Below are 27,276 nucleotides of genomic sequence, written 5' to 3'. Positions count from 1 at the left end.
CCAGCATCCAAGCTTACACAGTCGTCTTTGTCCATTAAGGCAGAAAAAGGCCAGATACATTCATACATGAAGCTTTTTCGGCTTTATATACGTGACCATGTGTAGAGTGTTATACTCACATTAGTCCACTTTTAGGCTCAGAAACTTAACCAGTTAAAGCACGCTAATTAACGGGCTTCATTTTTCCAAGATACTTTCGCTTTTATGCATTACTCCTGAATGATTCCCGAAATGAGGCCCAGCTGACGAGGAGAAGCAGACCCAGCTAAGTTCTCTCGCGGCAAACTACCGGAAGGCTTCAGTCCATTTTGTACCTGCGCTTTCACCCAAGTCTGTGGACAGGCTAAAGTTTGCGAAGCGCTTGGCTGTTCCGGCTAAAAGCCGACCCAGCGAGTGTTGAACGAGGGTGCTTTTGGAGGCCCTCTGGAGAGGCAGGATCGACCGGCGGGTGTGCGCTGACACGAGCTGAAGAAGCCACGCTTGCGCAGTGATCTCCTGGGGGACCCAAACACAAACTTTGTCTCCGAGGGCAGCCTTTTTCCGGCAGGCCGTTTTTCCCCGGCGCACTCAATTAAGGCGTCAAGCAGGTTGCCCGTAAAACCGTACGCCGCTGGGGGAAAGCGAGACAGCGAAGGCGGACCAACCGAACGCGGGCGACAAAAAACACGCGCTGCCACCGGCTTTTTCGCGAGCGCGTGGTGGCGCGAGAGCTTCATTTAAATATTCAGAAGGAGCCTTCTGATGGGGCTCCATTAATGGGGGCGGAGCCTGCAAATTAACGTCGACCGGCGTCACCCCCCCCCCTTTCTTGCCACCACGCGACGCTGCTGTTCCCTCGGAGGTCCTCGCCACACGCATCGCGTCGAGTCCTACTGGCGCGCCGCTATTCAAGACCGCTGCGGCGCTGGAGAGAGGGCTGCTCATAAGCGTGACTGACATCAAAGGAGGGATACGGCTTTTATGCGCCTAATGACAGCGAAGAGAAACGCTACGCCGCGCCAACCCCAAAGCATCAATTAGGGTTGGCTTGCCGGCACGCCACGTTCAAACTCTTTCAACGGGCTTCCATTACGCAAACTATGCCACAAAACGCAGTTCCAAGTACTCGTGGGCTGCTCAGGTCACTTGGCCCGCCAGCTTTATTAAGTCGCGCCCGAGTTGGGCCGCGTATTCGTGGAGCATCCCATGCCCACCGAATGCTGCCGTGTACATGTATTTCTGACCATCTTGTGTAGTAATGCTTTCGGAACACCTTCTCGCTGCCTCGAATGATGTTGTTGTTGTTGTTGTTGTTGTTGTTCTCCTATTGTTAGTGGCGCATACCCACTGTGGGGGATTGGCCAAGAATCGAGTGGCTTTAAAATTTACTGTTCAAATTTAGAATGATGGAGGTATAACAGAAAGATTACCGATAGCCTATAGGCAAGTGTGGTGCTTAATGTGGTGCATACAAATATTTACATAAACAAACTTATTCTTAGAATAGAGCAATAATCTGATTTTATACGTATATAGTTATGTTAACATGTTAAGATAATGAAACTGGTTAATTAGTCAACCTATTTGTTTCATCAATATAGTCCCGGACGGCCGCGCATACTGTGCCATTAGAGAAACCAGAAATGGAAGCTCCAAAAGACAAAATGACAGGCAGAGATAAGTCCATACCAATGCCACGCAAAGGTATTTCTAATAGGGTTTTTTGTAATGTGTTAAACCGCCTGCAGGTCAAAAAGAAATGGTCCATTGTTTCCAGTTCATCACAGAATGCGCACAGTGGCGAAGGTGCCTGAGCAGACCTGTGTTTATAGAAATTTAGATTTATAGTTACAACCAGTCATTTTCAACGAAAACAAATAAACTAAACGAGGGCACACTGAAACTTCAGCACTTCAGTAGCCTGCATCAAACTTTACCATGCGCTCTCATCTTTCGTAGTTGACGATATGCAAGATACAAAAGGTTCAGCACCGTGCTGCAGGTCTCGCTGTCCATTTCCCTGTCAGCGGCGTATCAAATTCCTAGCTTAGTTTTCAGCTTTATGTCAGTCTTCATCAATATTACTATATCTTTGCATGCAGCGGAACAGTTATAACACTTTTCTCTAAAAAATAATATGGATTACTTTCTTTACTCCTATTTGCTGAGAATGCGTGATAGAAACTTCAATAGTAATCTGCATTCATTCATTGTTGACTCCAACTTCCCCAAATTTTGATAGCTATGTTAATTGAAGGTGAGCCAGGTAGCCACAACGAAACTCGTGTGAAATTAGTACAATGAATTGTTTGGGATGCAAAAAAGAACGTGTGCTGAAATATCGAAATGATGAAGTCGAGGTGCTGAACACCCATGTGTTCGCATCATATCTGATGGGGCTACGGTTTGTCTGCGCATTTACAGAGCTAGCCTTTCAGACTTATATGGCAGATATAAGGGCACTTATGAAAACATACCTCAACTTAATGCTCGAGAACGCATAACAGAGCACACGCTGCAATTCAGCGGGAAATATTGCACTTAATTCACACGTGCACTATATATCTTCAACAGCACTCACGCGTAGCATTTAGACCAGTGATTCTAATACAGCGTTTCCTTAACGCAACGCCATTTTGGCCCCATGTTTTGTATATTATTTCCGTCATTCAAGAGTCAAACAAAATGTGATTCGTGTGTGCACCGTGAGAGGAGCACGTGCTGCAAACATGGTGCGAATGACGTGCTCAATGTAGTTAGTTCACCAAGTTCTCTCATCTTTGGTAACGAATGTGGTGAACTTGGGCACCCATCATGCGCGTCATAATGCATCAATGAGTGACCCCCGCACATTAACTGAGACTGTTATAGTAAATAACTTAGAATCCTTTTTCATACGGGGGGCTTTCAATCAAGCGTTTCAGGAAAAAGAAGGCAAACGGAATATTGCTTGAAAAAGCATATGACAATGTTTTAGCGTGAGTTTTGTTACTGTTTCGTTAAACAGGTTAAGGAGGAAGAAACTAATTTCTTCTCCTGATATTGTGCCCTAACAGCTAAAGTGGGATCTCCGCATTTGCAAACCTCGGGCATTGGTGGTGGAAATTCAAGTTCCTGCATGTCCAACAGCACAGCGTTCAAGCCTGTTCCTAAGAGGTAAGCGAGCGACTTGTACTGCTACTCTAAGCGCATGGGCCAGAAAGAGAGTGAATGAATGAGAGAGAAAGAAACATACCGACACAATAAAAATAATGCGCATATTTAAAAGAATGATAAGCTTTCAATAAACATCTATAATGTTGATATCTTAAGCAGTACTTTTTCCAGTAACAATACAGACATTTTGAATTGTCCTTACCATTACAAAGAAAAAGTGACCTGTTAGCTTCCTCGGCTTCACCATATTATCATATTTATTTATTAATAATAATTTATACTGTACTGCTAGCCTCTAGCTAAGGCTGTAAGCAATAGTGGTAGTAAAAGGTACAAAATAAAGTGAACAAATCAAGATACAACACTCGTGGCATAAAAGAAAAGTTTATCTCTCGCCCTTTCGTAAGAGAATGCAAGGTACCTTTTATTGTATAAAGGATGGGGGCACACGCCGACTAGATATTCTTGGACGACTATACGCATGGTGCCTGTGTTCGACTTTTTAGCATCTTGTCCTTATGAAGCAGTTCAATCTTGGCTACACCACGGCTATCTGTTGAAAGACGTTTAGGGGAGCCATTTATAGCGCTGCTGTACGCGCTATTTGGGTGTATATGCGATCATTTTATGTACCATAGTCCACAACCGACACCTAGAATAGCAAGAGTGGTGATGATGAACCAGGATAACATTCGCGGGATAATTAATACAGAATTTCTATCACAGGAGCTCAAATTACAAAGCAGCAGCGACTAAATATTACGCCACTTTCTTTTACTTAATTGATGGTCATTCCGAACTTGTGTAATAAATTATTAGGACTTACACGTCCAGAGGACGACGATAATGCGTTTCTGTGGGAGGAAAAAAAATGGAATTAGGCTTCATCGATAATTCATTCGAAACCCGTATGCTCCGATTCCATCTATAACTCTTTGCTGATATTGTGCTTTACCTATGCGTTTAGCTGCGGCTCCTGGACAACAGGCTCTTCATTAGCCAAGCTCCCGCTACTGCTGAATATGATAAATAGCAGAGAACTCCGCGTGATTTACCAAGGGTACAATGATATTGTCTTCATGAAAGAAAAACGCAACAAATAATTGAAAATCCAGAGAAGATATGATGAGTGCGTTTGCTGCGATAAGCAACAAATAATATTAACCAAGTGGCTTGAGCCTTCCCATTACTACTGGAATGAACAATTACGTTTGTCAAGATGAGAGGCTTATTAGCCGAGTTCGTATTGAGTCAAGCAGCACGAAAAATTATTCGACTCATCGTATCTGGCTGTCTCTTCCTTGCTAGTATCACATCATTTTTTTTTTCGCTCTGCTTGCCCGAATAACAGCAGCATTACTTAACGACGGTTACCTCCTTCTTCTTTGGTACTTCAGAACGGTAAGCTCATAAAAAGTTCTTTCTCACTTCGCAGTGACGTCAAGTCCATCTGACAAGAAGAAAGTGGTACGGGCAGTGCCTTTTGGCTTCAGGACGAATTCAAGACCAGTGTTCCGCAGGAGAGCTTCTAGAAGCGACGTACACAACGTAGTGCCACCATCCTTTAGACACTCCCCCTGATGGCCTCTTTGTGTCCGCGGCGAAGGAGAGCCAGTGCTGCGTCTGTTGTGCTCCGATGAAAAAGAAGAAAAAAAAAACCTCCTTCGGCCGACATTTGCCGTGAACGTGCGCCACTGCTTGCTCGCAGTTCCGTGAAAACACTGCACCGAAACTGTTCGTGCAACACTTGGATGCCGTAGGGCTTTCCGTCGGCTGATCGTGGAAGGTGGCAACTGTTTATTTTTTTTCATCGGCCCCTTTCCGCCTACGTATCATGTTCATTCAAACGGAAACAATGAACTCTCAAAGAGCAAAATCGTGGCTACAACAAAGTGCTCCACTAGCAGCAGTGAAACACATCTCTTGCGCAAGGACTCGAAACGAAAAATGCGCTGGAGACGTACCAGGAGCCACGCTGTTCAACATCGTACATGCACTGGCATCACTTGGTAAACGCTTAGCGCCGACTTTAGACAAGTGTGATACGACGCCTGCTTCACTTTGATTCGAACTCTCGTGAGCGCCTCTTTATTCTTTTGTGTGTTCTTTGTATCATTTCAAGTGTTGTGTTATTTTTGCTCTTTAAAATGAGAAGGCGTCACATTCATTAAGTTGATTTCGATACTGGTGGAAACTTGGAATGAGTCTGTGAAGCAGCTCCCATTTTTAAAGGTTATGTTTTGGACCTGCAATGCGAGCCGTTCATAACTACAGAAATTCATCACATTCAATCTGCACGCGAACAATCGATGTACTAGTGGCGATAACTGAGAGACGTACATAATATAATAATAACGCTTTTTAAATATAACATGTTGCTTCTGGATTTCAATGTTGATGTGTTTTGTGTAGGTTTAGCGTTTTGTACATAATATACATACTTACAGGCTGTAATAAGACTTAATATGCTTGTGTACATATATTTGCGGGGGGGGGGGGGGGGTTGCTGTAAACAAATGCGCAAGGTATTGCACCAATGCTCTCACTTCGAGCATTGTTTTTATTACTTTACCCAGATTATCGAAGAAAGGGCATTATTGAATTTGTTTGCCCACATGTTTGCAGTAACCCTGGCTATACGCCGGTGACGACATCTTCAAGCAGTTCTGATAATTGTTTATTGAAGTACCTGTGTTTACCCATCCCTATGCACTCTCCACAAAAGGAGCTTATTACAGTTCAACACTACTGCAATCTCTTCTCCATGTGCTGTGAACCGATGGGATTGAAACTTGCATTGGTTGACGGTTTAGCACTAGAGATGTTCCTGCTCGATAGTTTTGATGCTGAAAATTATCAGACTTTGTGGCCCGTTACTGACAGTTTTCGTTATTCAGGCCTTGATTTGTACGCAGTGCCTAAGAAGGATCATTTAGCATCAGAGTTAATGTCATTACTGCCACTTTCGTGCAATTGTTTTTTTTTATTTTGGTCTTCCTGAAGTACAACACAGCATGCAGTAAATAGTCACATAGGTGAGGTATGATTTGTTTAATACTGTTTCCAGGTCTCTGTTTAGCGCAAAGAAGCTTATACGTGTTACAGTGGCTATGGTTACAACGTTGCCTTCTATTTATTTTCTAGTAAATTATTTCACGGAGCCATGCAGTGTTCGTGAGATTGTTCCATGAGACGAGACACTAGCAAGCACGAAGGCACTGCGAAGTGCACCATAGAAATGTAATCTCCTGCACGGTTTCACAGCCTTGCAGCAAAACGAACTCTGCAAATGTAACGAAAGTTTGCTGTGCAGAAAATTTATCGTGATGTTTCAAATGCTTTTGAAAGATACGCGCCTAGGCAAACTCAGCATCAAGGCTCAACAAGTTGACTTCACTGGAGTGGTCGCTGTATCCACTGAAAAAAACGATGTTGATTTAGCCTTATTCTGCTCCTCAAACCTTCCCCTGGCTCCTGTAAAACTGTCGCTTTCTCTGCGGTTTCCTAGTCACGAGAGACCCATGCTTTGATTCTAGGCCTGCATCGACACCAGCCCCGGTGCCGGGGTGGCGGTGATGGGGAAACAGCGGCCGATGCTCACCTGTAGAAAACTGACGGTGTGACATTTACGAAAGTAAATAAACACAAAAATAAATTACTCTTAAGAGACCTCAAGCGGCTTTGGCGTGTGTTTCATATGCGTGGCATGCACCACCATCGGCTGTCACCACAGAGTACGTCATTGCGATGAAGCAGTCGGAAGGGCTCATAAGTCGTCACAGAATTTTTGGATCACTCTGTGCGGGAATGCTCGAGAGTGGTTCCTTTCTTGCCTTCGGTTCCCTCCTGCGGACATGATGTCCCCGTCGTTGCTTATTTTCCTTGGGAAACATTTGGTTACTGTTATTGATTGTCACGCTGCAGTTTTATTTTTTTTTTTTTACAGTGAAGCTATCCTAGTCAATCCTATGCCGCTGAGGTCGTTCGCATAACGCTGGTCACGTCAACTGAGAGATGAAAGTGAGACTCGGAGCAAAGGAAAAAGGGCTACGCCATGCCGAGAGGGCCTAGTAGAGACAGGGAAAGTGATTCACTGAGAGAAGCTTAGTGAGGTATTCAGTGGAGTATAAAGCAAGGGTCGGTGGTACTGGCAGTACCTCTTTCTTTGATGTCTCATTTACGTAGTTTGTGCGGTAGGTTTTCACATACAAAGTACAACCAGTTTGACGCCATGAAAGCGATCCACTCGTAACCACTTGCCTAACTTATCACAAACAAGATAAACAAAAAAAAGAAACCTACAAGAAACTGAGGAATAAAGGCAGAACTCCAAAGGTCCACGTAAAAGGGGGCAACAGTTCGCTGTTCTGCAGTTTTAATGCCGTGTAAAACTAGCTGGAAGTACAATTTCTTATTGGCACTCCCCACTTCTGCTTGATGAGACGTTGCCCTTTTATAAAACTACGTACTGTTATTACCACCTCATGTTCAGTGAAACACCCAATACATGGAGTAAGATCAATGATTGCGAACAATATCTAAGCGAGATCACGAGCGAGAACAGTGGTCTAACAGAATTGTTACGCTTGTTAGCGGGAGCATCTGAACCAATATTGATGATAACCCTCTGTATGTAGACCTATCTACTTTACACCACTGAGGGCCCCGCCACGGTGGCCTAGAGGCTAAGGCACTCGGCTGTTGACCCGCAGTTCGCAGGATCGAATCCTGGCTGTGGCAGCTGCATTTTCGGTGGAGGCCAAAATGTTGTAGGCCTGTGTGCTCAGATTTGGGTGTTCGTTAAAGAACCACGGGTGGTTGAAATTTCCATAGCTTGAAATTGTTGTGAGCCTCAGAGGCAACAGCTTAAGAATATACGTCACTTTTAAGTATCGCTACGCCCATACATGAAGCACATTTGAGCATCAAGTGAGACAGGAGAGGAATTGAGGAAAAAAAGGAAGAATCATTAGACCTTGTCGGCTACCCCTTCTGTGGGGAAGGAGATGAGGGAGTGATGTATTGAAAAGTGAGTGATAAGCATGAGTCATTCACAAGCATGCATGGAGGAGCATACACATGGATACTCAGGTCTGTCGCCTTCATAAACTGTATACAGAAGAGCTCCAATGGCTTTCAAGGCGGTTGAACTGTGACATCTTAGTCTATGGACATAGTTTCTCTTATGAAATGTTGTTCGTCAAGTCAGACACTCATTATGAACGCGGAACCCGTGCCACAAGAGATGATTAGTAGCGTCTTCTAGTTAGCACTTAGCGTTACATCAGTGAACAACGTCCACTCTTGATTATTATATAGGGACTGGTGGGTCCTATTTTTGATAAATCTGGCCCCATCATTGGTAAGTATGTTATCAACAGCACCACCATTTAAACTTGCCGTACCAGGTAATGATTGAAAATTTATAGCATGCCATCCCACAGGGGTGCACTGGCAAATATGTTGATTCGGGACATAAACTAGTGAGAATTTTTACATTGCACAATTTTTACACTTTATGTGGCTGTCTTGCACTCACTAAATATTACCGATTCATTAGGTTATTCTTTCTTCCTAATTATTATATTCTGCTGGGGCTGGAAGAAGGGAAAGTTACAGAACCTGCAGGTGTCAAACATTGCATAACACGGATCGAAGGCAGGACAGATTACGAATACTGACGGTAATATGGCGTGATTACCAGGGCAAAGGGAGACGGGGGAGAGAAGAAATACGGTACAATGCTAGGTGCTTGCATGTCATGTGCATCAGTGTTCTCCCTCTGAGTGCTGAATGCGTTATCCAGTATTTAATAACCAACTCGCCCAAAAATATATTTCATTGAGGTGTGATGACAAGTTGTACATTGAATTTGGTGACGACCCGTCTATACGGTTCAAAAAGCGTGCCCATCGAAGTACCCCGTACTGAACAGTCGGTGTAAACATGAATTTGGTAAACGTATGACGTATGTGAAAACAAAAAGTTCGCCGAAGATTACGATACTGACTAATTCGATTGTGAGTGCTGCTGTTTAGGTGTCTTGGTTTTGCGATAAGTGGAAGCAAATGCTTTTGCATTGGCAGCGATCACCCTTGGGCCCGCATTCGGAAATGATCGCGAAAGTCGACAGTATCACCTTTAGTGACATAGAATCCGCTCAGGTAACTCTTTTAAAAGGAGCGGCAGACAACGCACCTTTATCATTTGTTCACTGATTGTTCAGAAAGAACTGGCCAATCCTATTTTGTATATTAGTGAATAGTTTACATTAACAAGAAGACGCCGTGAGTAGCGTGACGCGCCAACACAGTTTTGAGCAGCCCATTCCACATCAGTCCCTGCAGACTAAACCCCCGCACTCACGGCCTCGCTGATCAGGAGACAGCGAAAGGCAGCGCGTGCGCGCGTTCCACAACATCCGACACACGATGGTGCTTATTGTTGTGGCGCTGCAGGTGGCCACCGCGGAAACTGCCGTCTCGCCAGTATCGTCCCCTACTCCTCACTTCGCTCGCTATTGCCGCCTTTCATGCTACGCTGCGTTCCGCATTCGCTGTTTTCCGTCACCGTTCACTCTGCTGGTTTCGACAACGACGGCGCCGCTTAACGCAGGAACTGGCGCCTGACAACTGCGCTCTAAACACTGCAATGTAACGTTGTCGAGAACCACCGAGCACAGGGTAGATTTCGTCGCACTTTCACAATTTCGTGGACTTCAAGGCGAACACGATGCTTTTCAGGCACCACAAAGGAGGTGGCGTTCTTATCGCAGGAGGGAATCTCACGACATCGAGTACTGTAAGGCTGGAGCTCCTTCGTAATCCTATCTGGCGGGCTGGCTATTGAGATTGTCATCAGGAGCTGTTGGTATATCGATATTTGCGATGTAGCTCTACATATGAAAAATGTGTATCGCAATGTAGCACGCGATGGTTTCCCCTAAACTATACTCGGCAGGGAAAAAAAACTTAAGACGTTAGAGAACTATCTCGAGGCGGCAACAGACAAGGCAGCAAAAAAAAAAAAAGTTTAAATGAACACATTCGGGTTCCCTCATGCTCACCAAAGCGTAGGGGGTTAACCCATCATTAAGGAAATCAACTTAGCTGCGGAGGATTGCGTGTTACGCAGTATTGCCGCTGCGCACTCACATGAAGAAAAAAAGGTATACAATGAGAAAAAAAGAGCGGTGGAGGGGAGAGGGGGCGTAACAAAATGCGTGTCCAGTTTTCTGTTCATACAGAGTATTAATGCAAAATTGTTGGTACATAACGTACTTCTGAAACAACGGTAGAATAGAGCAGCACTTCACCTTGTCGCTTCTTTCTTCGCCCTGTCCTCACTGTTTTGAGAAGCTCAATTTTTTATATTCTAAATTTTTTGACATAAAAAGCCACGCCGACTTTTTTTTACTTAAATTGCTTTCGCACTGAAATTAACCACACAGTGCCTCTACAACATCAAAATGAGCATTTAGGAGGCATGCAATAGTTATATAAATCGTGCTTATTTGGTCTTATACCAAGACATTCGAAGTATATATACGGCAGTTTATCAAAGGGAACCTACTGAGTACGCAAGTCAGGCTGTTGAAAACGCTATTCGTTTTCGCCAAAGCGAAGACTCTGACGAAAAAACAAACAAGAAAAAATACTGTGCTACTACGGAGTCTATTGTTCCTTTTTCGCCGGCGTAATAAGATTAAAGCAATGAAAACAAAGCATTTGAATTTATTCTCTGCAATGAGGTATACTCAAGCGAATTTCGAGAAACTGACATTGATTGCGTTTTAGATATTAACACTAGAAATGAGCATAATTTCAACCTATACTTCTAATTTCTGGTGGTTGCGAAAATTACTTAGCTACTCCGAGCTTTATGCTATAGACTCACACGGCGGGAATCAGAATCCGACCTTTTACGAAGGCAAAATGAAAAGAATGAGTCAAGGCAGTGTTCACGTTTGCCAAGGTGCAGACTTATCAGCCTTCAAAATCATCGTCAGGCATTCTGCTTTTTTCTATCCACGGAAGCTTGGTACTATAGAACAAAAGAAGCAGCCTTTGATGTGACGCAATACAGGGTTACATTCAAAGTATAGTTTGATAAACTTATGCAGTGTTCTTCCGTAGCTTCGCCATTTATTTAACGTCCAAACAAGACATTATATGCATCGTTTCATATTACATGTAACCTCAATGGTTTACACGGAGTAGATGCGCAGGTTACACACTTTTCTGTAGAGTATAGTACATTGTGGTTGGGTGTTGCCTTCACGAGAGCTTATTCGGTTTAAAATATAGAATTAATGACAATCCTGCAATGCTTAACTGAGATGAGCTGTTCGAAAAGATCTTCGTAGTGTGAGATGATTTATTGACTGGAGATATCGCGAGTAGGGCGTCGAAGAGCGGGGGCTGTCAAGCAGGCAAGTTCGTGTCCTGCTATTCGCACTGAGGCCTGCTTGCTTTCTCGTGTGTTTCGTGGCCGTCCCCTCTTCACTACAGTAAAAATAATCTGTTCGGCCAATGACCTGTCAATGTTATGAGGTACTGCAGTCGCTAGCCATCGCCTTATATGCAAAGGTTGCCAAACATTTCATCGACCGACGTTCCGCTTTGATAAGACATCCTTGAACGAGCATATCAAGGATATGTTGGCAATTATAGTGACGCAGAATACAAAAAATCAATCAAAAAGGACGCCGAGAGCATTCCAGAACTGTCGTTTAGTCTTGTCACCAACTTACATTATTATTATTATTATTATTATTATTATTATTATTATTATTATTATTATTATTATTATTATTATTATTATTATTAGGTAATTTGCCATCTTTGTGAAATACAGATGGGGGAATCGCAGAAAAAAAGCTATATGTATGTATACATACAGGTATATATTCCTTATATGATCATTTTAATTTTTATATTGGGCCTTAACTTACCCAACACACGCACATCAATACCGTCTACACACGTGTGCTCGAATGTGTGTTAGCTGTTATCCAATATGCGTGTACCCCATCGACAAATAAGCTAAGCGTTGTAAGTTAGCGACTTGACGTTGTGTCCGTGTTGTTCCTTTCAGTGCTTCTTTTTCTTAGCAATAATGCTTGCAATGAAAGTTAATACGTCACGCTATCGCGAGAGCTGAGGAAAAACGAAGCACGGAAATTGTGTCCCTTTTTTAAAACTCAATTAAACCTTCTTCACGTTCGGCACTTCTATAGGGCACGGAAGCGCGTGAAACCGTTGCTGATGTACTTAAAATCAATGGGCCTGTGCAACCGCGTGTAAAAAAAAGGTGTGCTTCCCGGAGTGTGTGCGTCATTCTGTCAATATGCCTATTGGCTTCTCTCTCACTTTCACCCCTTTATCTCTTTCCCCAGGGTAGGTTCGCATACCGGATGAGCGTCGGGTCAACCTGAATGCCTTCCCTTGTTTCTCTCTTAGATAGAGAGAGGGAAAAAACGCGCATCACTGAGAAGGCTGGAGCTCGGTGTCATTTTAACAAGTTGACCTTCTATATTGGGCGTTTCTTGTCAGAACCTTTGGCATTCAATTACCATGAAAGTTCCTACGCTTTTGTTTGCCATTCGCATACTATCTGATTGCGCAGCTTGAAACAATACTGATTAAAAAAGTGCGCTGCAGTTACTGTGAAATACGAAGTTGAGGAGGAGACACGAAGCGAATTGGAGAGTCTTTGTGTCTCCTCCTTAACTTCGTATTTCGCACAAACTGTGGCACAGTTTTTTAATAATTAAAAACCGAGTGGCCCAATAATCCACTAAATTTGCTTCCCCTGAATCAATAGAATGGAGGAGCACACTTTTGGAAAAGTATATACTCCCCACAACTTGCTTGAGCTGTTTTTAGGTAGCATTAGGCGGACGCTTTCGATATTTTGCGATGTGGTATTAGAGGCAGCAAAATAAATTGTACTCGTGGCCTGCCTTTCACCGCCTTTGATGATGATGATGATGATGATGATGATGATGATGATGATGATGATGATGGACACTTTATTTCGGTTGAGAGGAGACGTAGCGGAGACCCCACGCCACCTGGCTAGCCACACGTAGGGTCCGCCTTTTCACGAACTTTTCACGAAGTCGCATTGACCCAAAGTGAACGCACGAAATGAAGTTGATTGTGCGCAACGCTACAACATATCTTACTACCTAACTTATCATCTACATGCGCACAATCCACGCAGACCACCACACCCATTCAACTCACCCCGACATACCTGAAGAGGGCTTGTGGTTTCCGACAGACATTAAGGTGCTCCAAGCAAGTGAAAAAAAAAAAGGTAATCTGATAATTTAACAGATTGTCGCTACCATGCGGGAACACCTTGCGAGCATCTTCTTTTGCAGTTATCTCTATATATCTAAGCTGACAATTTTTTAATAAACGTTCATTACACTTTTGTCGGCTTTCCATATTTTTAAATGCTTCCTACCAGTGGTTAGTCGATATTTCAAACGTCCATACTAATCGCCTTTTATTGACAACGGCCGTATGCAACCACTACATGGTAGGGATAGTTGGGAGTGCTCGAGTAACTCTAGCTCAAGGTGGGTCTGACGCGCCTGCTGGGCAGCTGTGTTCGAAATAGGGCGCCCGGGTGCAGTTTCAGCAACTCCTATACACAAAGCGGTGCTCATTGCACATCACAAGCAACGTCGTTTGTTCAGTGTGTTCATTTGACTGAGTGTCATACTGGCTGGAAGGCGCTGTCGTCTGGCAGTGCAAGATGAAATAGGTACAAAACGGCGAACACGGACAACGTGTGGGAGAATACTTGAACGCAGTATACGCTCTTATACTCTGGGTGAGACTGGACTTCTGAATTTTTAACTTACTGTTTCCCCCTGTAGGGGCATGTATTTATTTATCTCTTACCCACAGATAGCCCGTAAATGATGTGGATGAATGCTGAATGTTTTCTTTTTCATCACCAATTCTTACCTAAATATAGGATTGCGTGAACAATTTGCGATCCGGCAAAGAAAAGGCACTGATAGAGCACCAGTTTTCGAATAATGAAGCAAATCAATATAATAAACGTATAGTTTGCTCGAGAAAAAAAAACACTCCGAAAAAAAATTGGCTCCGTATCTGCATGTTTCGCTGCAAATGTTGTCGAAAGACGATAGTCTTGCGTCTAGAGAAAGTGAACAAGACGTTTATCTCATGTTCTGCGCAAGAAAATCGATGAATTGTTTTCTGGAGGCGCTGCGTTAGAGAGTCTCGATCCGTGCAGCGAAGGCAAACGAGTGCATTGAGGCATGTTAGACACGAGCGCTATATGGCAGTTATCTTCGAAAACGAACGCAGGCGTGTGCGCCTGTTTAGGAAGCGATAAGGTGTAGAACGCAAAACGATGGGCAGGTGCCACCACCGTGTCGTCTTAGCAAAGCGTTGAAAACACTTCCATTTTTGAGCATCGCGTTGCATTGTCAGCGCAGCGTTATACACGCTATGCCCCTTAGAATTACTTATCTATGCCTTCTCTAGTATAATGACACACATATGCGCAATTATTGCTTTTTAATTCGCAATCGCAAAACTAAGGACGCTGAAGCTTGAGCAATATTGGTGGGTGCTGCGGATGGGGTTGACCATTTGGGGCCGTTTGGGGTGTAGTTATGGCGGATATCAGACAAATGTACAGACAGACAGACAGACAGACAGACAGACAGACAGACAGACAGACCAAAATTTTTGCGTCAGAGTACCCCAAAAAAGACTATCGTTTTTGAAAAAGATTGTGGTGCCAGGTAACTCTCTCATTATAGCATAGATATGTGAGCTGCCATGAAGAGAAGCAGCTTGCGTAGCGCTGGGCAGCCCCGCCACCGTCCTTTGAAGTCACAGTATTTTATATGTTCGCGGGATCGCGGAGGCCGCTCGAGTGTTCCGCGCAATAGGGAAACCATATGCGCTATTTTTTTTGCAAGTTCTTTTTTTTCTTGAAGCGTCTTTGATCAAAGAAACAAAACAAAACAGAAATCGTCGAAACGCCATTAGCAAAGCTAAAGTTGTAAGTTGCGTGGGGAGGCAGCCCTCAAAAAAATCAATAGCAACAATTTCGCAGCACGCATTATCGGTAGATGACTCGGTCCCTTCTGTTATTGTTAGGGACATGTTCATTTGCATAAATCTCCCACAGAGGTTTCCAATGTGAAGCTGCAAAATACGGGCACGGCGACCACACATAAAAAAAAAATGCCGCTTCAAGTGAAGCCCAGTATGGCGAGACACGTCAGGCAATCACGGGACTTGATCAACCGCGCTCCTGAAAGACCACTACCGCACTAGCGGGGTGCCATTGGCCTGAGCAGGCTGCTCCATCGGTGCGGCCGCGTCCATGCGGCAACCGATATTTCGGCCGAGGCACCCAGAGCTCCCGCGCTCCTACATACATCGGAAAGGCGGGACACTTGAAATCATTCGTCACCCGACAACCCGCCCCGTTACCGCAGGCTGCTGTGGAGACGCATCGTGAAGGGAAAAATTCAAGTGCACCTTTTAATATCACCCTTGCGCCACGGTCACGCAAAAAGCCATTCCAGCTGAAAAGAGCTGGCTCAACCTACAGCGGTAGCTGGAAGGATGGAGCCCTGCTTTGGGCGAGCAAGGCTGAAACGGCGATTTAAAGCGGCCACGTGTTTGGAATTCCTCCCGTTTCGAATTTTCCCGCAGATTAAGCTTTAAACGACGGGGAGGAGTTTCATTACAAAAAGAAGCACTTCTTCTTGGAATTGAGATATCAGTTTTTCTGTCGTGCCTGACGCTCATATCATGTAACATTTGAGGTCATAGTAATTCAGATATGCTATCCCCAGAAACATGCGACTGTACAAGAAGATACGTGTTCCTGACAATCATACTAGATAGAGACCCATGCTTTGTAGCTGTAAGCGGACTGTAAACGCAGACCCATGGAGTAACTGTAAAAGGAAAAAAAAGAAAGATGAAAAAGGCGGGAAGTGTTTTCTTCTCATGATCAAGTACCTTATATCGCTAAAACTGCTGATAGGGCTAGCTGGTTATGTGTATGTGTTTCTTCTTCTTAAATGTTTTGTCTTTTTGCGCTGGTAAATGTGCCTTATGCTGAAGAAAGCGAATGTCAGTAAGCATCAGAAGTACAAACAGAATAAATTGCAATCAGATAAAGAAATCATCATATACTTCTTGCCGGTACAAATAAAGTTTCAATAATACTGCGAAAGTAATTTACAACATTAAAATAACTGCGTTAATAAGGGCCTTATATCTGAATTGAAGACAAACAATAGAATAAATCAACTCACTTTCATTTATATCGGATTAATCTTGGTGCTCAATCATTGGGTGTGCAGTTTCTCGCAAATAAAACAATTTGCAATCATATAACTTGCTGCCAGGATGTAGCTTAAGTTTCTTTTTATTAAGTCAGAAAGTGAAATTTTGTTTGTGATTGCGCCCACATAATTTTTGTAAGCATCCGACGTGCCATATACGAATGAGAAGGGGGGGGGGGGTGCTGTAGTTATCCCGAGAACTCATCCAGGCTTTCCTTCCCTCCCCAAACACCTACAATTGCCTACAATCAAAAGCCACAATTTTCTGTTGAATTTATTCAAGACATAGGCGTATAGCATACGTGTACTTCTGAGTGAGAATAATCTAAATAGACTTGATCTAAATAGACCATACTAATATTTTTTGTGTGCTTCCCTTCAATACGAACACAGTTACTTCGCTTCTGCTACTGATCCCGTTCTTGCTCCTGGAAAATCGGAACGCTATGTCACGTGTTTCTGTTGAGGATAAGGTACACCTTTACACCGACTTGCATCGATACCCCCCAGATAACAGAAGATCCCTGTGCTTTCGAAGTAAAGAACTGCATGTTCACTTTTTTTGACATGCAGCTGGCCCAAAACCTAATGTGGCTTTAAGCGATGTAACTCAGCGTCATGCGCTTCAGCAGCGCATGACGCTGAAGCCTAGCCGGGTGTTTAGAAACCTGTATTGTGCTAGGTCCTTACCCGAAATATATGGGCCCATACTCTACCCGGCCTAATACGGTTCGGCCCGTTAGCCCTTGAACCAAGACGAGTCCTCTGTTGATGTGTAGATACCAGCCTCTTAGAAAGAGAGTGAGGGAGATTAATATCCGGGTGTCGGTAGAGTATTGAAACAATGCTATTGCGATACAATATTTATTTACATTAGGTACTGCAACTTATATCTAGCGCCGTTGTCTGTCTACGCCACATTTGCAATTCTTGGTGGCCATAACCCCTTGACAACACTGTCTGATACATCAGCATTGCGCTCCTTCTCTGTGATGCCTCATATCCTCATTCACCGCCATTTCGCAGTCGAGTAATACACATTACATTATAGACTACTAGCAGTATATGATGCTGACACATCTTTATCATCTGCATCCTAACAGGCTGTCCGTCTCTCATCCGAGTGCAAAGCTCGCTCAGAGAATCCAAAGTATTAACATGGCTACTACGCTGACCACAGCTTCTCGGCATGACGAAAACGGATGAAGCGGACATGGCTGGCTAGCCACTGATCCATCGGGGGGGATTGTCAACATACAATTAATTAGTGGGATGTATACCACTGCGATGTCGGGACCTGTCATGTTTCTATTTTCTCACAGATCGGCAGACGCACGGGTTGAATATTTTGTTAGTGCGGCCGTTTTCACAGCACACAATCTTATGACGCTGCAAATATCGTAAGTGGGTGCACTGCGCGTCACACTGAAACCCGAGTCCGGTCCACGGGTTGGGTACCGGCTTACGAGTAAGCCCGAGGACGCACACTTTTTCATGTGGAAAGCAAACAGTTTCATGACAACTCAATCGATGTTCAGCACATTTTTTTCCACTGGCGGTAATCTACATATGCAAATAAGTTAGTTGAAATTCTTCAGGTTGTAGAATGGGTGATGATAAAAAAAAGAGTCATCTACCCGTTTGTTTCACTAATCTACACACGGATGATTGCGAGTTTTTCATGAAGTAAGGTATGAAGTGTGCTTCCTGACTCCCAAAGCGATATAGGGGGTAAAAGTTTATATTGCTGCTGTTATTCAACATGCGTGCCCTCTTTGCTCCCGTGTTTCGCTATAAACCTATACCTTTCAATATTTCACTAACCATTTTGTAACCTATAATTTATGGACGAATCTGGAATGTTTCTGTCGTGAAAAGGTTGCGTTACTATGGCTATGTTCCTTTAAGGAATTTCCTAAGGAGTGTTTCATCGATACACAACAGGGAAAAAGAAACTTTCACAGGCACGTACACAATATGTGAAAAAAGGCACACACAAGAAAGACCAAAAAGAAAGAAACGAGAACGAACAAGTGAACAGAGGAACAGACAATCATTGTCGCATTATTTTAGCACACATAGTTTCAGTAGGACACATAGGGATACAAAGCGTGCGCAATGTGCTTTCTGGGCAATGGGCGAGGATTCTAGTCGGTTTACGACTCCGCTGAACAGTGCCGCAACAATCGAAAAAAAAAGGGAATCGGTAAAGGCAGTGTTCATGAGTTCATTAGTTACAAGCTGCAGAGACAGCTGTCCCGGGCCAAACAATGGACAAGTGGATGAAACAGACGTGCAATATAATAAACAGTCGGAAACAAGGAGGGGCGCGGGAAGGAGGAAGAAGACGTCTCACGCGGTCAAAAATATCGGGGAGGATCGAGGGTACAGGACGAGTCCAGTAACGACGTGACATGTCCATCAAAAGGGACGAACCATTTCGGGGTTATCGATCCTGCGCTCACTCCCGCGTCCGAGCCCTTGGCGAGAACACTGCCGACATGGGCACGCGAAGGAAAACAATTCTCCCATCGCCCTAATCCTATTTTTCCGCCCGCAAAGCAACCGTTTCCGCTGTCCACTGGCGCCATCCACAGGCAGCGCTCTTCGGAGCTCGCGTGGGCCATAACCCTTAACTGAAATGACTCAGTGACCAGAGTGAAGAGAGGGGGCAGCAATATGGCACTGGCCGGGCTCGCCGCTTTGTCGACGACTGGTCCCCGTGGCGGCTCTGAGTAATACCCCGTTCAGCCCCGCCGACGCCCGGAAAGCAGCGATTTGCCCCGCGTTACTACGGGCGGCCGTCGACGAACGCGACCGCTGAAGGGAAACCGCGGCTTCGCGCGCTCTCGACTCCTGCGCTGAGCGGGCGAGCACAGCTGCACGGGTGCCGAGTGCGCCAGTGTTTTTGCTCTCCCGGAGCGTGGGAGTGCACTCCCCTCCCTGCAACCGCGGCGGCAAAGGAGGCCCCGCGGGGCGCGTGATAAATGAGACCCCCGCTCCCTGAGATGACAACGGATGCTGGAGAGACATTTTTGCTCCAAAAGACGGGGAAATGGCCGCAACCGATGGACAGCACAGGACGGGGACGCGTCTGTGAGCTGCCGATGAAGAACTGCCGCCCGATGGAACGCGAAAGAAAAACGCACACACACACACACACACACACACGATAGAAGCGGAACTGGATCGGGAAAACGATTTCCCGGTTTCCGCAGCGGCAATTATGACGCTATTGTGAACAATGGCTGGTTTCCCTTCGCGGCAAGTGTCCCCTGCGCGTGCGCTCTTTCAAGAATCGCAAACGAGGATTGCTCGGATCTCTCTCCATTTCGATTTCTGAGAGGGCAAAAACGTGGAAAAATGTCTGGCCTCTAAAATATTCCTTTTTTTTATATTCAGGTTGTGCGTTGAAATACAAAGATAAACTAGACAATTCAGGGTCATTATTCATGGATAATATTGTTTGTAGTTTTTTTTTAGCGCTTGACAAAACACCACCATCGTCTGGGGAACCTTCAACACATCTACGCACTTGGGACTGCACAAGCCATTCTAGTATGATGAACAGCAGTGTCGGAAATATCTTTTGAATTATTGAATGCAGACACCGTTATAGTAATATAATTTGCAAGAAATAGTGTAATAATTTTGAACTACTGCTAGAACGAAGTCGAAACAATGGTGTTGCTGCGAAGCACCTGGAGCAAGTGGATATTATTATCCGTACACACTAAGAAAAAAAAAAGAGTATGTGTGACAATATACTTGGGGTGAGTCACGTAAATTACATATACTTGTCACGTAAATGACACTTTTTAAAGTGACCTTTTAAGTTTTTTCTTGGTCGCATGACTCTCCAAAGGGAGTATACTGATCTCCAAAAAGAGCGCACGTGCCTTTTTAAAGATAGAGATATACGTGGAAAGCCAGAACTCTGAAAAAAAGGCCAAAAAACCTTTTTTCCTATGAGTGTAGGAGCTCGTTTTTATTCAGACTGTCGAACACGAATTCAAGTTCCTGCTATTCCATTCGCATTCAATTGGAGAAATAAAAAGTAAAGCTTGCTAAGTACATCTTCACTTCAAATAAAAATTGTATTACCGTTTATTGAATTATTGAGAGAGAGGGCAAATGAGATATGTAATCAAACAAAAAAGGATTGTTCTGAATTCTTATCGTAGAGGATAACTACAGTTGCTGCGTGGAGGCACCACACTCCATGTGGTATCATGGGGCAGATAACTCCTGATAGTTTTATAATAACTTGTCGCTTGTACTATTTCGCTGTAGAGAGAGATAATCTGATAGCGAAATAAGCACACATTGCCGGGTTGGGTCACCAATATTTTTTTCCTTTCATTTCCAGTGATCATTCTGATTTGTCTGTATTAATGAACATCTTCGCCAACTGTGTCATGTACAACCTGTATTACTTTAGTTAAAGACGACAAGACAGGCTTAAACTGCTTACTATGTTAATTGTCTCTCTCTCCTGCCCCCATTTTTTCACACTAGTTTCCTTGCCGATTTGGTGCACATTTCCACCACTAGGTTTTTTCAGGGATTCTTTTGATGCAGCTGGCTTTTTCTTGCAATGTGTTCATTTTTTGATCAAATAAAAGCCAATAATAGATAAGGAAAACCCGATCAATTTTCCCAACGTAATAAAAATCGATAAGCAACGGCGACTTCCCACGGTGCGATATTTCTTTCAGTTCGTTCACCTCAGCTGTTGTGGTTAACCATAGCTTTAACTTCCATACAATAATGCACTCTACTTTAGCAGACGAAGAAGCAAACACGAAAACGGGACGTTCAAATGTGAATCTCATTGTGTAGAAGTTACGAGAAGGCCTGATTGATATGTAAGGTTTATCGTCCCAACCCAAAACCACCATGAGAAAGCCGTAAAGGAGGGCTCCAGAAATTTCGACCACCTGGGGTTGTTTAACGTGCACCCAAATCTGAACATATGGGCCTACAGCATTTTTGCCTCCATCGAAAATGCAGCCGCCACAGCCTGGATTCGATCCCGCGACCTGTGGGTTAGCAGCCGAGTACCTTAACCACTAGACCACCGCGGCGGGGCTTACCAGAAGGCTTACCTACGTACGTGATTTACCAGAGGCACTTTCAGGTTGAAAAAAAAATTTTTGCTTTCCGTTTTAAACTATAGTTATGTATGAATGATATATATATATATATATATATATATATATATATATATATATATATATATATATATATATATATATATATATATATATATATATATGTGTGTGTGTGTGTGTGTGTGTGTGTGTGTGTGTGTGTGTGTGTGTGTGTGTGTGTGTGTGTGTGTGTGCACAAGAAAGCTCGTGAAATGTGAAAAGAAGTGCTATAGTGCTGTTATAGGCTTTTTTACAACGTGCAAAAAATAACAGCGCTAGACGTATCGCACAGGAAAAACCATTTAGCTGGTTGTTTCTGAAAGTGATGTACATCTCAGTGTTCATATTTGGGGTTTCCAGCCCATAAAAATAGGTAATTAAGAATTCTTGCTTAATTAGTATGGGGAGAAATAAAAAGTAGCCTAAGTACCTACAGGCAAGTGCGAGTATAGTGCGCGTTTGGTTCAATTCGCCACTGAAGTGTCTTTGATTTTCAAATTCTTGGTTCAAGTTATGTGGGACACCCTGTATATATCGTCGATACAAAATGTTTACGCATTAGCAATGCAGTTTCCTGTATCCCAGAAGAACAAAACGTGTTCCATATTTATGATTTTGCAAGTCATAGTATCAGGACTAATTCCCCACCTTGGATGAATGGCAAAAAAATAAAAAAACAAAGACCAACTCTATTCAAAGCAACTGCGCAAGGACAATAGAAACTGCCTTGAGCAAGAACTTCGTAAATAGTGCGTTGCTGGAAATTAGTTTCTAAACGCCAGAGAGCCTACTTTAGGTCGGTTCAAGAATGCTGGATGGTAATTTTTACAGTTAGAAGAAACAAAAAAATTCGTTTCAGGATGCCAGGGTGAACCTAAGAGCGCAATGACACAACTCTTTTGATTGTATTAGTTCACAGTCTTCCTTTGGTACAATGCAGAGGTGGTAAATTACAGAAAACAGCTTTAAATTGCCCCATTTCTGGATGCTGCTCAAGCTGTACGCTGTTCAGGACCGGTATAGCACACTACGAGCAGGATATTTTACTAACAACAGCGAGATGAAAAGTGTGCTGCTGGCAACATGGGCTGGTGAATTTGCCTTAATGGCCATGAAATAATGCCCATTTTGTCTGAGTATGCGCATCCTGAAGGCAGCGAAGGGACAATATTATACCGGTGCAGGCATTTTGGTTCCCTTTCGATTCCCATTCTCAAACTGTGGGTGCCTGTACCTGCTTAACAGAAGTTAGGTTCGGTTATTTATTAAAGTAAATAACTTACAATGAGCATTAATGAGAAAATAGGTTATCAATTGCATGTAATTATTTACGTACAAGTCTGCTTTAACCTCGCCCACTTAACCACCACTCATAGACAGATATTACGCGAAACATACAGAGACACACAGATTTCATGACGTTAAAATTGCCGACATTTTGTTTTACATATATGTCTATAATCAATATGTCTTCGATCACATGGGTGCAGGGGAGGGCTGTGACTATGTTATTTCGCATGACTTTCAATTCGGACCCGGTTGTCGAGAGAACAAAACAAAAGTGCTAAAAAAAGAAAAGAAAAAAGCCGCATGACCTCGCAAATTGAAAACGTGGGTTGGAACGAAAGCCCGATGTTGTGATCGTGAATTCTATGAATGTGAAAAAAAAAAGTTGAATAGGCTGTTATAGACTCAAGAAACAACAAAAAGCAAAATTAAAGACGCGTCGTGAACTGAAGTAAAAAAATACAGAAACAATAGGCACCGCCCAGCCCCAGCGCGATAATCGTAAAGTATCCGTATTTCCCATAAAAATGACGGGACGGCGCTTGCAAGGCGAAAAAAAAATGGTGAAAAAATAGATTCCAAGAGAATGCGCCCCTAATGAGGTTCTCTATTGTGGCCGTGGACGCGTGTAGGTCACGTGCCGTTCCGATGGACGAAGAAGGCAGCCGGCGTGCTCGCCCGCCCCTACACCGCCCCCATCAATATGGCGGCACCTTTGCGGGCATTTCTTTCAGGGAACTTTATGGTGCGTGCCGCACACATCAGGGCGCGCCCCCCTCCAGCCTCCCTAAGCATTAGGGACACATTAGGGGAGCACGCGGTGGTAACGCCGTACGACCCGGCACTGGGCGCACTGAGGCGTTCGCTGAATGCTGCACTCGGCGGTTGAGCTTGATGGTACGCGATGAAGTGCTTGCACAAGTGCGGGGCTAAGCATAGTATACACTCAGAAATCGCGCTATTTCATACGGCAAGGCGGGGCCTGGCACGTCAAGGTGATGATACGGCGAAGTTAAGGGAGATCGCTGCAGATAGCAAGCGTGTGTAGGGTCACGACCGGAGTTCACATCTTCATCTGTACATAAAAAAAGTAAATTGTGCAGTTTATCATCTATGAAAATTCACGGTGCTCTATGAAAGACATTGTAATAGGGATGGCTCCTGATCAATTTAGACCACCTTGGTTTCCACGAAGTTCAAAACCAATACGTGCACAGCTGTTTCAGTTTCTATTCCATCGAAATGTGGCTAGGAATAGAACCCGTGATATAAAAGGCAGATCGTCATGGCCGTTTTGTTACTGTGATAAGTTCTTAGCGAAAGTTATGAGGAGCCCCATTTCAAGCATATTCAAAAGTTATGCATGCGTCTATAGTTCCTTTGTCGTTCGCGCTTTTATGCACGGGTAGTTTGTTCGCGCACGCGCATGAATTCCATATGCCGCACGTATATACGAGTGAACGCAAGAACTTTTTCGGCCTGTGTGACTGGCTCAAACATGAAATAATTAACTTGTTAAGACACAACACTGAAGTCAAGCCTTCGTGATCATTCCCCCCTGTTTATCATAAGTAGGCAAGCTCACTCATTAGTCGAGTCACTCAAAATCACTCAGTTTCAGTTCGAGCCGTGAGTCTGAGCCTGAGTGAGTCCGGGTGAGTTATACTTTGATGAGTTTTAGTTTGAATAAGTCTCGCTGCGATAAATTTTTGTGAGCCCAAGCCTGAATCAGTATGCTTGAAAAAAAATTGTGAACGTGTGTCCGAGTGAGTCGGGCAAAATATATTTTATGATTGAGTCTGAGTGAGCTCCACATTTTTGTGCTGACATATGGTAATACATTTACCTGCTCAAGAGCATCAATATTATCAACTTTATGTCGGCTAACGTTTATACTCTCGTTTACTTGCACATCAAAGTACTGTAGCCTTGATACGCAAGCTCAATATTTATTGATCAGAGGCATCAGTGACGGGTGGGTGGGACGCCTTGACTTCAATCAGCAAGCTTTTCTATAGGAATTTCTTGATAAAATATCTCGCCCGTCACCTCATTCAATCAAACCGTCCTATACTGGATTTCAACCACTTATAACTAGAGTTTGAGTGTACGAAATCAAATGGTATCTATTATAGCACTAATTATGCGAGATATTGCTCCTAATTCTCTGTCCCTGGGTACCCAAATGAGCAGTGGCGTAACTATAGGGTGCGGCAAGGGGGCATGAAGTGTCGAGAACTTGTGGAAGAAAATGACACTAGAACTTTCCACTCTTTCTGACTTCTTCATTGCAAGTTGATTTTTATTGACTTTTCAAGATCATCGAGGCATGACATCATCACCGCTTTCTGCTGCAACTCTGCGAAGTCATCGAAGATGCACGGGCACTGACAAAATCACACCTCTTAACCCACAGACGTTTCCAGGTGTACAAGGAACATCTCGCAGCTGTTGGCCTATTTCCATCGAGCATGAATTTGAAAGTTGGGTGATGTGCGAAAGGGAGCTGCTTCTCTGACTGTGGAAACGAAGGAAGGAGGACTACTTGCTGCCACTGCATTCCGTTCATTTTCGTCGCACCTGCGCTTCGGTGGCAAGGGCGACAACGTGCCAGCGTTACAAGCGAAGCTCGGCAGCGTGATCGGTGCATTTCTACGCAGCATCGAGAAGCATTTAAAACTCTTCTACCCAGACGGAATCAAGTCCGGCGCATGGCGAATCTGCATCGGCTGTGCCTACTGGACGCAAACAAGCACGCCGTGGCCCCGGGAGGATGCTGAATCTACCACGGGAAAACGGTGGCGCGAAACGCCATGAAGGGACAAGACGCGCGAACAAGCGAGCAGAGGGCTGGCCTGCGCGTGAGCACGCGATAAAGAGAAGAGCGAAGTGTTGAACTAGGGCAACGCGGGTGTCGGTCTCTTCTTTGTCGCAACACCCTATATACGCCGAAAGTATAGGTTGTTCAGAGAACCAATTGGACTACATATACGCATGACACGCCAAGTGGCATGTGGGTATGAACCTACATAATTCAGTCTGGGACAATTCAGAAACGGCGAGAACATACATTGAAAATTTCTACGTGCATGATAGCTTAACAAATCCCGTGTCGCCCCGCCGCGGTGGTCTAGTGGCTAAGGTACTCGGCTGCTGACCCGCAGGGCGCGGGTTCGAATCCCTGCTGCGGCGGCTGCATTTCCGATGGAGGTGGAAATGTTGTAGGCCCGTGTGCTCAGATTTGGGTGCACGTTAAAGAACCCCAGGTGGTCGAAATTTCCGGAGCCCTCCACTACGGCGTCTCTCATAATCATATAGTGGTTTTGGGACATTAAACCCCACATATCAATCAATCAATCCCGTGTCACAGAAGATCCCTTGTCGCTGTCAGTGTCGTTGTCAGGTTAAAGAAAAATCCTGACAAATAACAACCGGAATTCGAGTTAGAATCGCATGCTGCATGACAAGTCCTCCACCAAAGAGCCACGCCGAAACTGCAAACTGCTTTAAAAAATTACCCTATGCAGACGTGATGCCAGAACAACGTCAGTTGTGGTTACAGTGTTGATTATCTGCTTTCATAACAATGTATGAAACAATAAATATGTGCTCGTATGGCACAGCAAGCTGCACTAGAGCGTTGCTCGACTCAGAAGGGTTATACTGAGGAACGCTATGGATGATTTATGCACATCATCGCATTGTTGCGTTCCCTTCAATTTGTTAAAACTGACGTCTGTGCTCTGCCGTGATTGCTCACGTATTGCTAACCTTTAAGCGCCAGTGTAACCGACCACACAATTGCAGCATCTATATCAAAGAGGTAAGTAAGTGCCTTTTGTGACTAGTGAACGATTAGTATACAGTAAGTGGGTATGTCGACGTTTTTTTTTTTGTAAGAGTGTAGAATTGGCTTCATGCGAAGCAGTCAGTGAGGAGCTGCATATGCCACATTTTTCAAGGTTACAGCCAAGCATTACGACTCAGGGGCCGGATTCACAAAACTCACTTATGAAAACATTTTTGCGCAAGAGAAATTTCATTGCGTAAGTCGATTCACGAAACGAAAAAAAAAAACGTCGTAAGAGGCCATCGTTGTCACATCGGCTACTGCAATAAAGCGCGCTGTGACTGCCCGGGAACATGTCAGCGATGGTGGTGCAGTTGCTATACTTGCTTACGACACTTCATGCGCATTATTGTTCGTGGTTTAAAGCGTACTACCCATTACACAGAACGCAGCCATATGCGAAATCCTCACTGACACAATCCACTTTCAATTTAATTGATCCAGAATTCCAGAATTTACACTTCTCGAGTAACATCATATAATAAAAG

General features: G+C 44.1%; 1 protein-coding gene across 2 annotated transcripts in view; it reads left to right on the top strand.

The window, feature by feature from the left end:
- The window catches only part of LOC142775698 (homeobox protein caupolican-like), a 467,740-nt gene extending 460,930 nt beyond the window's left edge, over positions 1-6,810 (top strand). For both annotated transcript variants that reach the window (XM_075877430.1, XM_075877429.1), the window contains 2 exons: positions 3,036-3,135; positions 4,571-6,810. In XM_075877430.1, the coding sequence (XP_075733545.1) occupies positions 3,036-3,135; positions 4,571-4,589 (119 nt within the window). In that variant the 3' untranslated portion in view covers positions 4,590-6,810. The remainder of the gene's footprint in view (positions 1-3,035; positions 3,136-4,570) is intronic.
- Positions 6,811-27,276: the final 20,466 nt, after the last annotated feature.

The sequence above is a fragment of the Rhipicephalus microplus genome, chromosome X (assembly GCF_043290135.1).
Source record: "Rhipicephalus microplus isolate Deutch F79 chromosome X, USDA_Rmic, whole genome shotgun sequence".
NCBI classification, from domain to species: Eukaryota; Metazoa; Arthropoda; class Arachnida; order Ixodida; family Ixodidae; genus Rhipicephalus; species Rhipicephalus microplus.
Note: the sequence above shows the minus strand (reverse complement) of the source record. Positions and strands in the feature narration are given on the sequence as shown.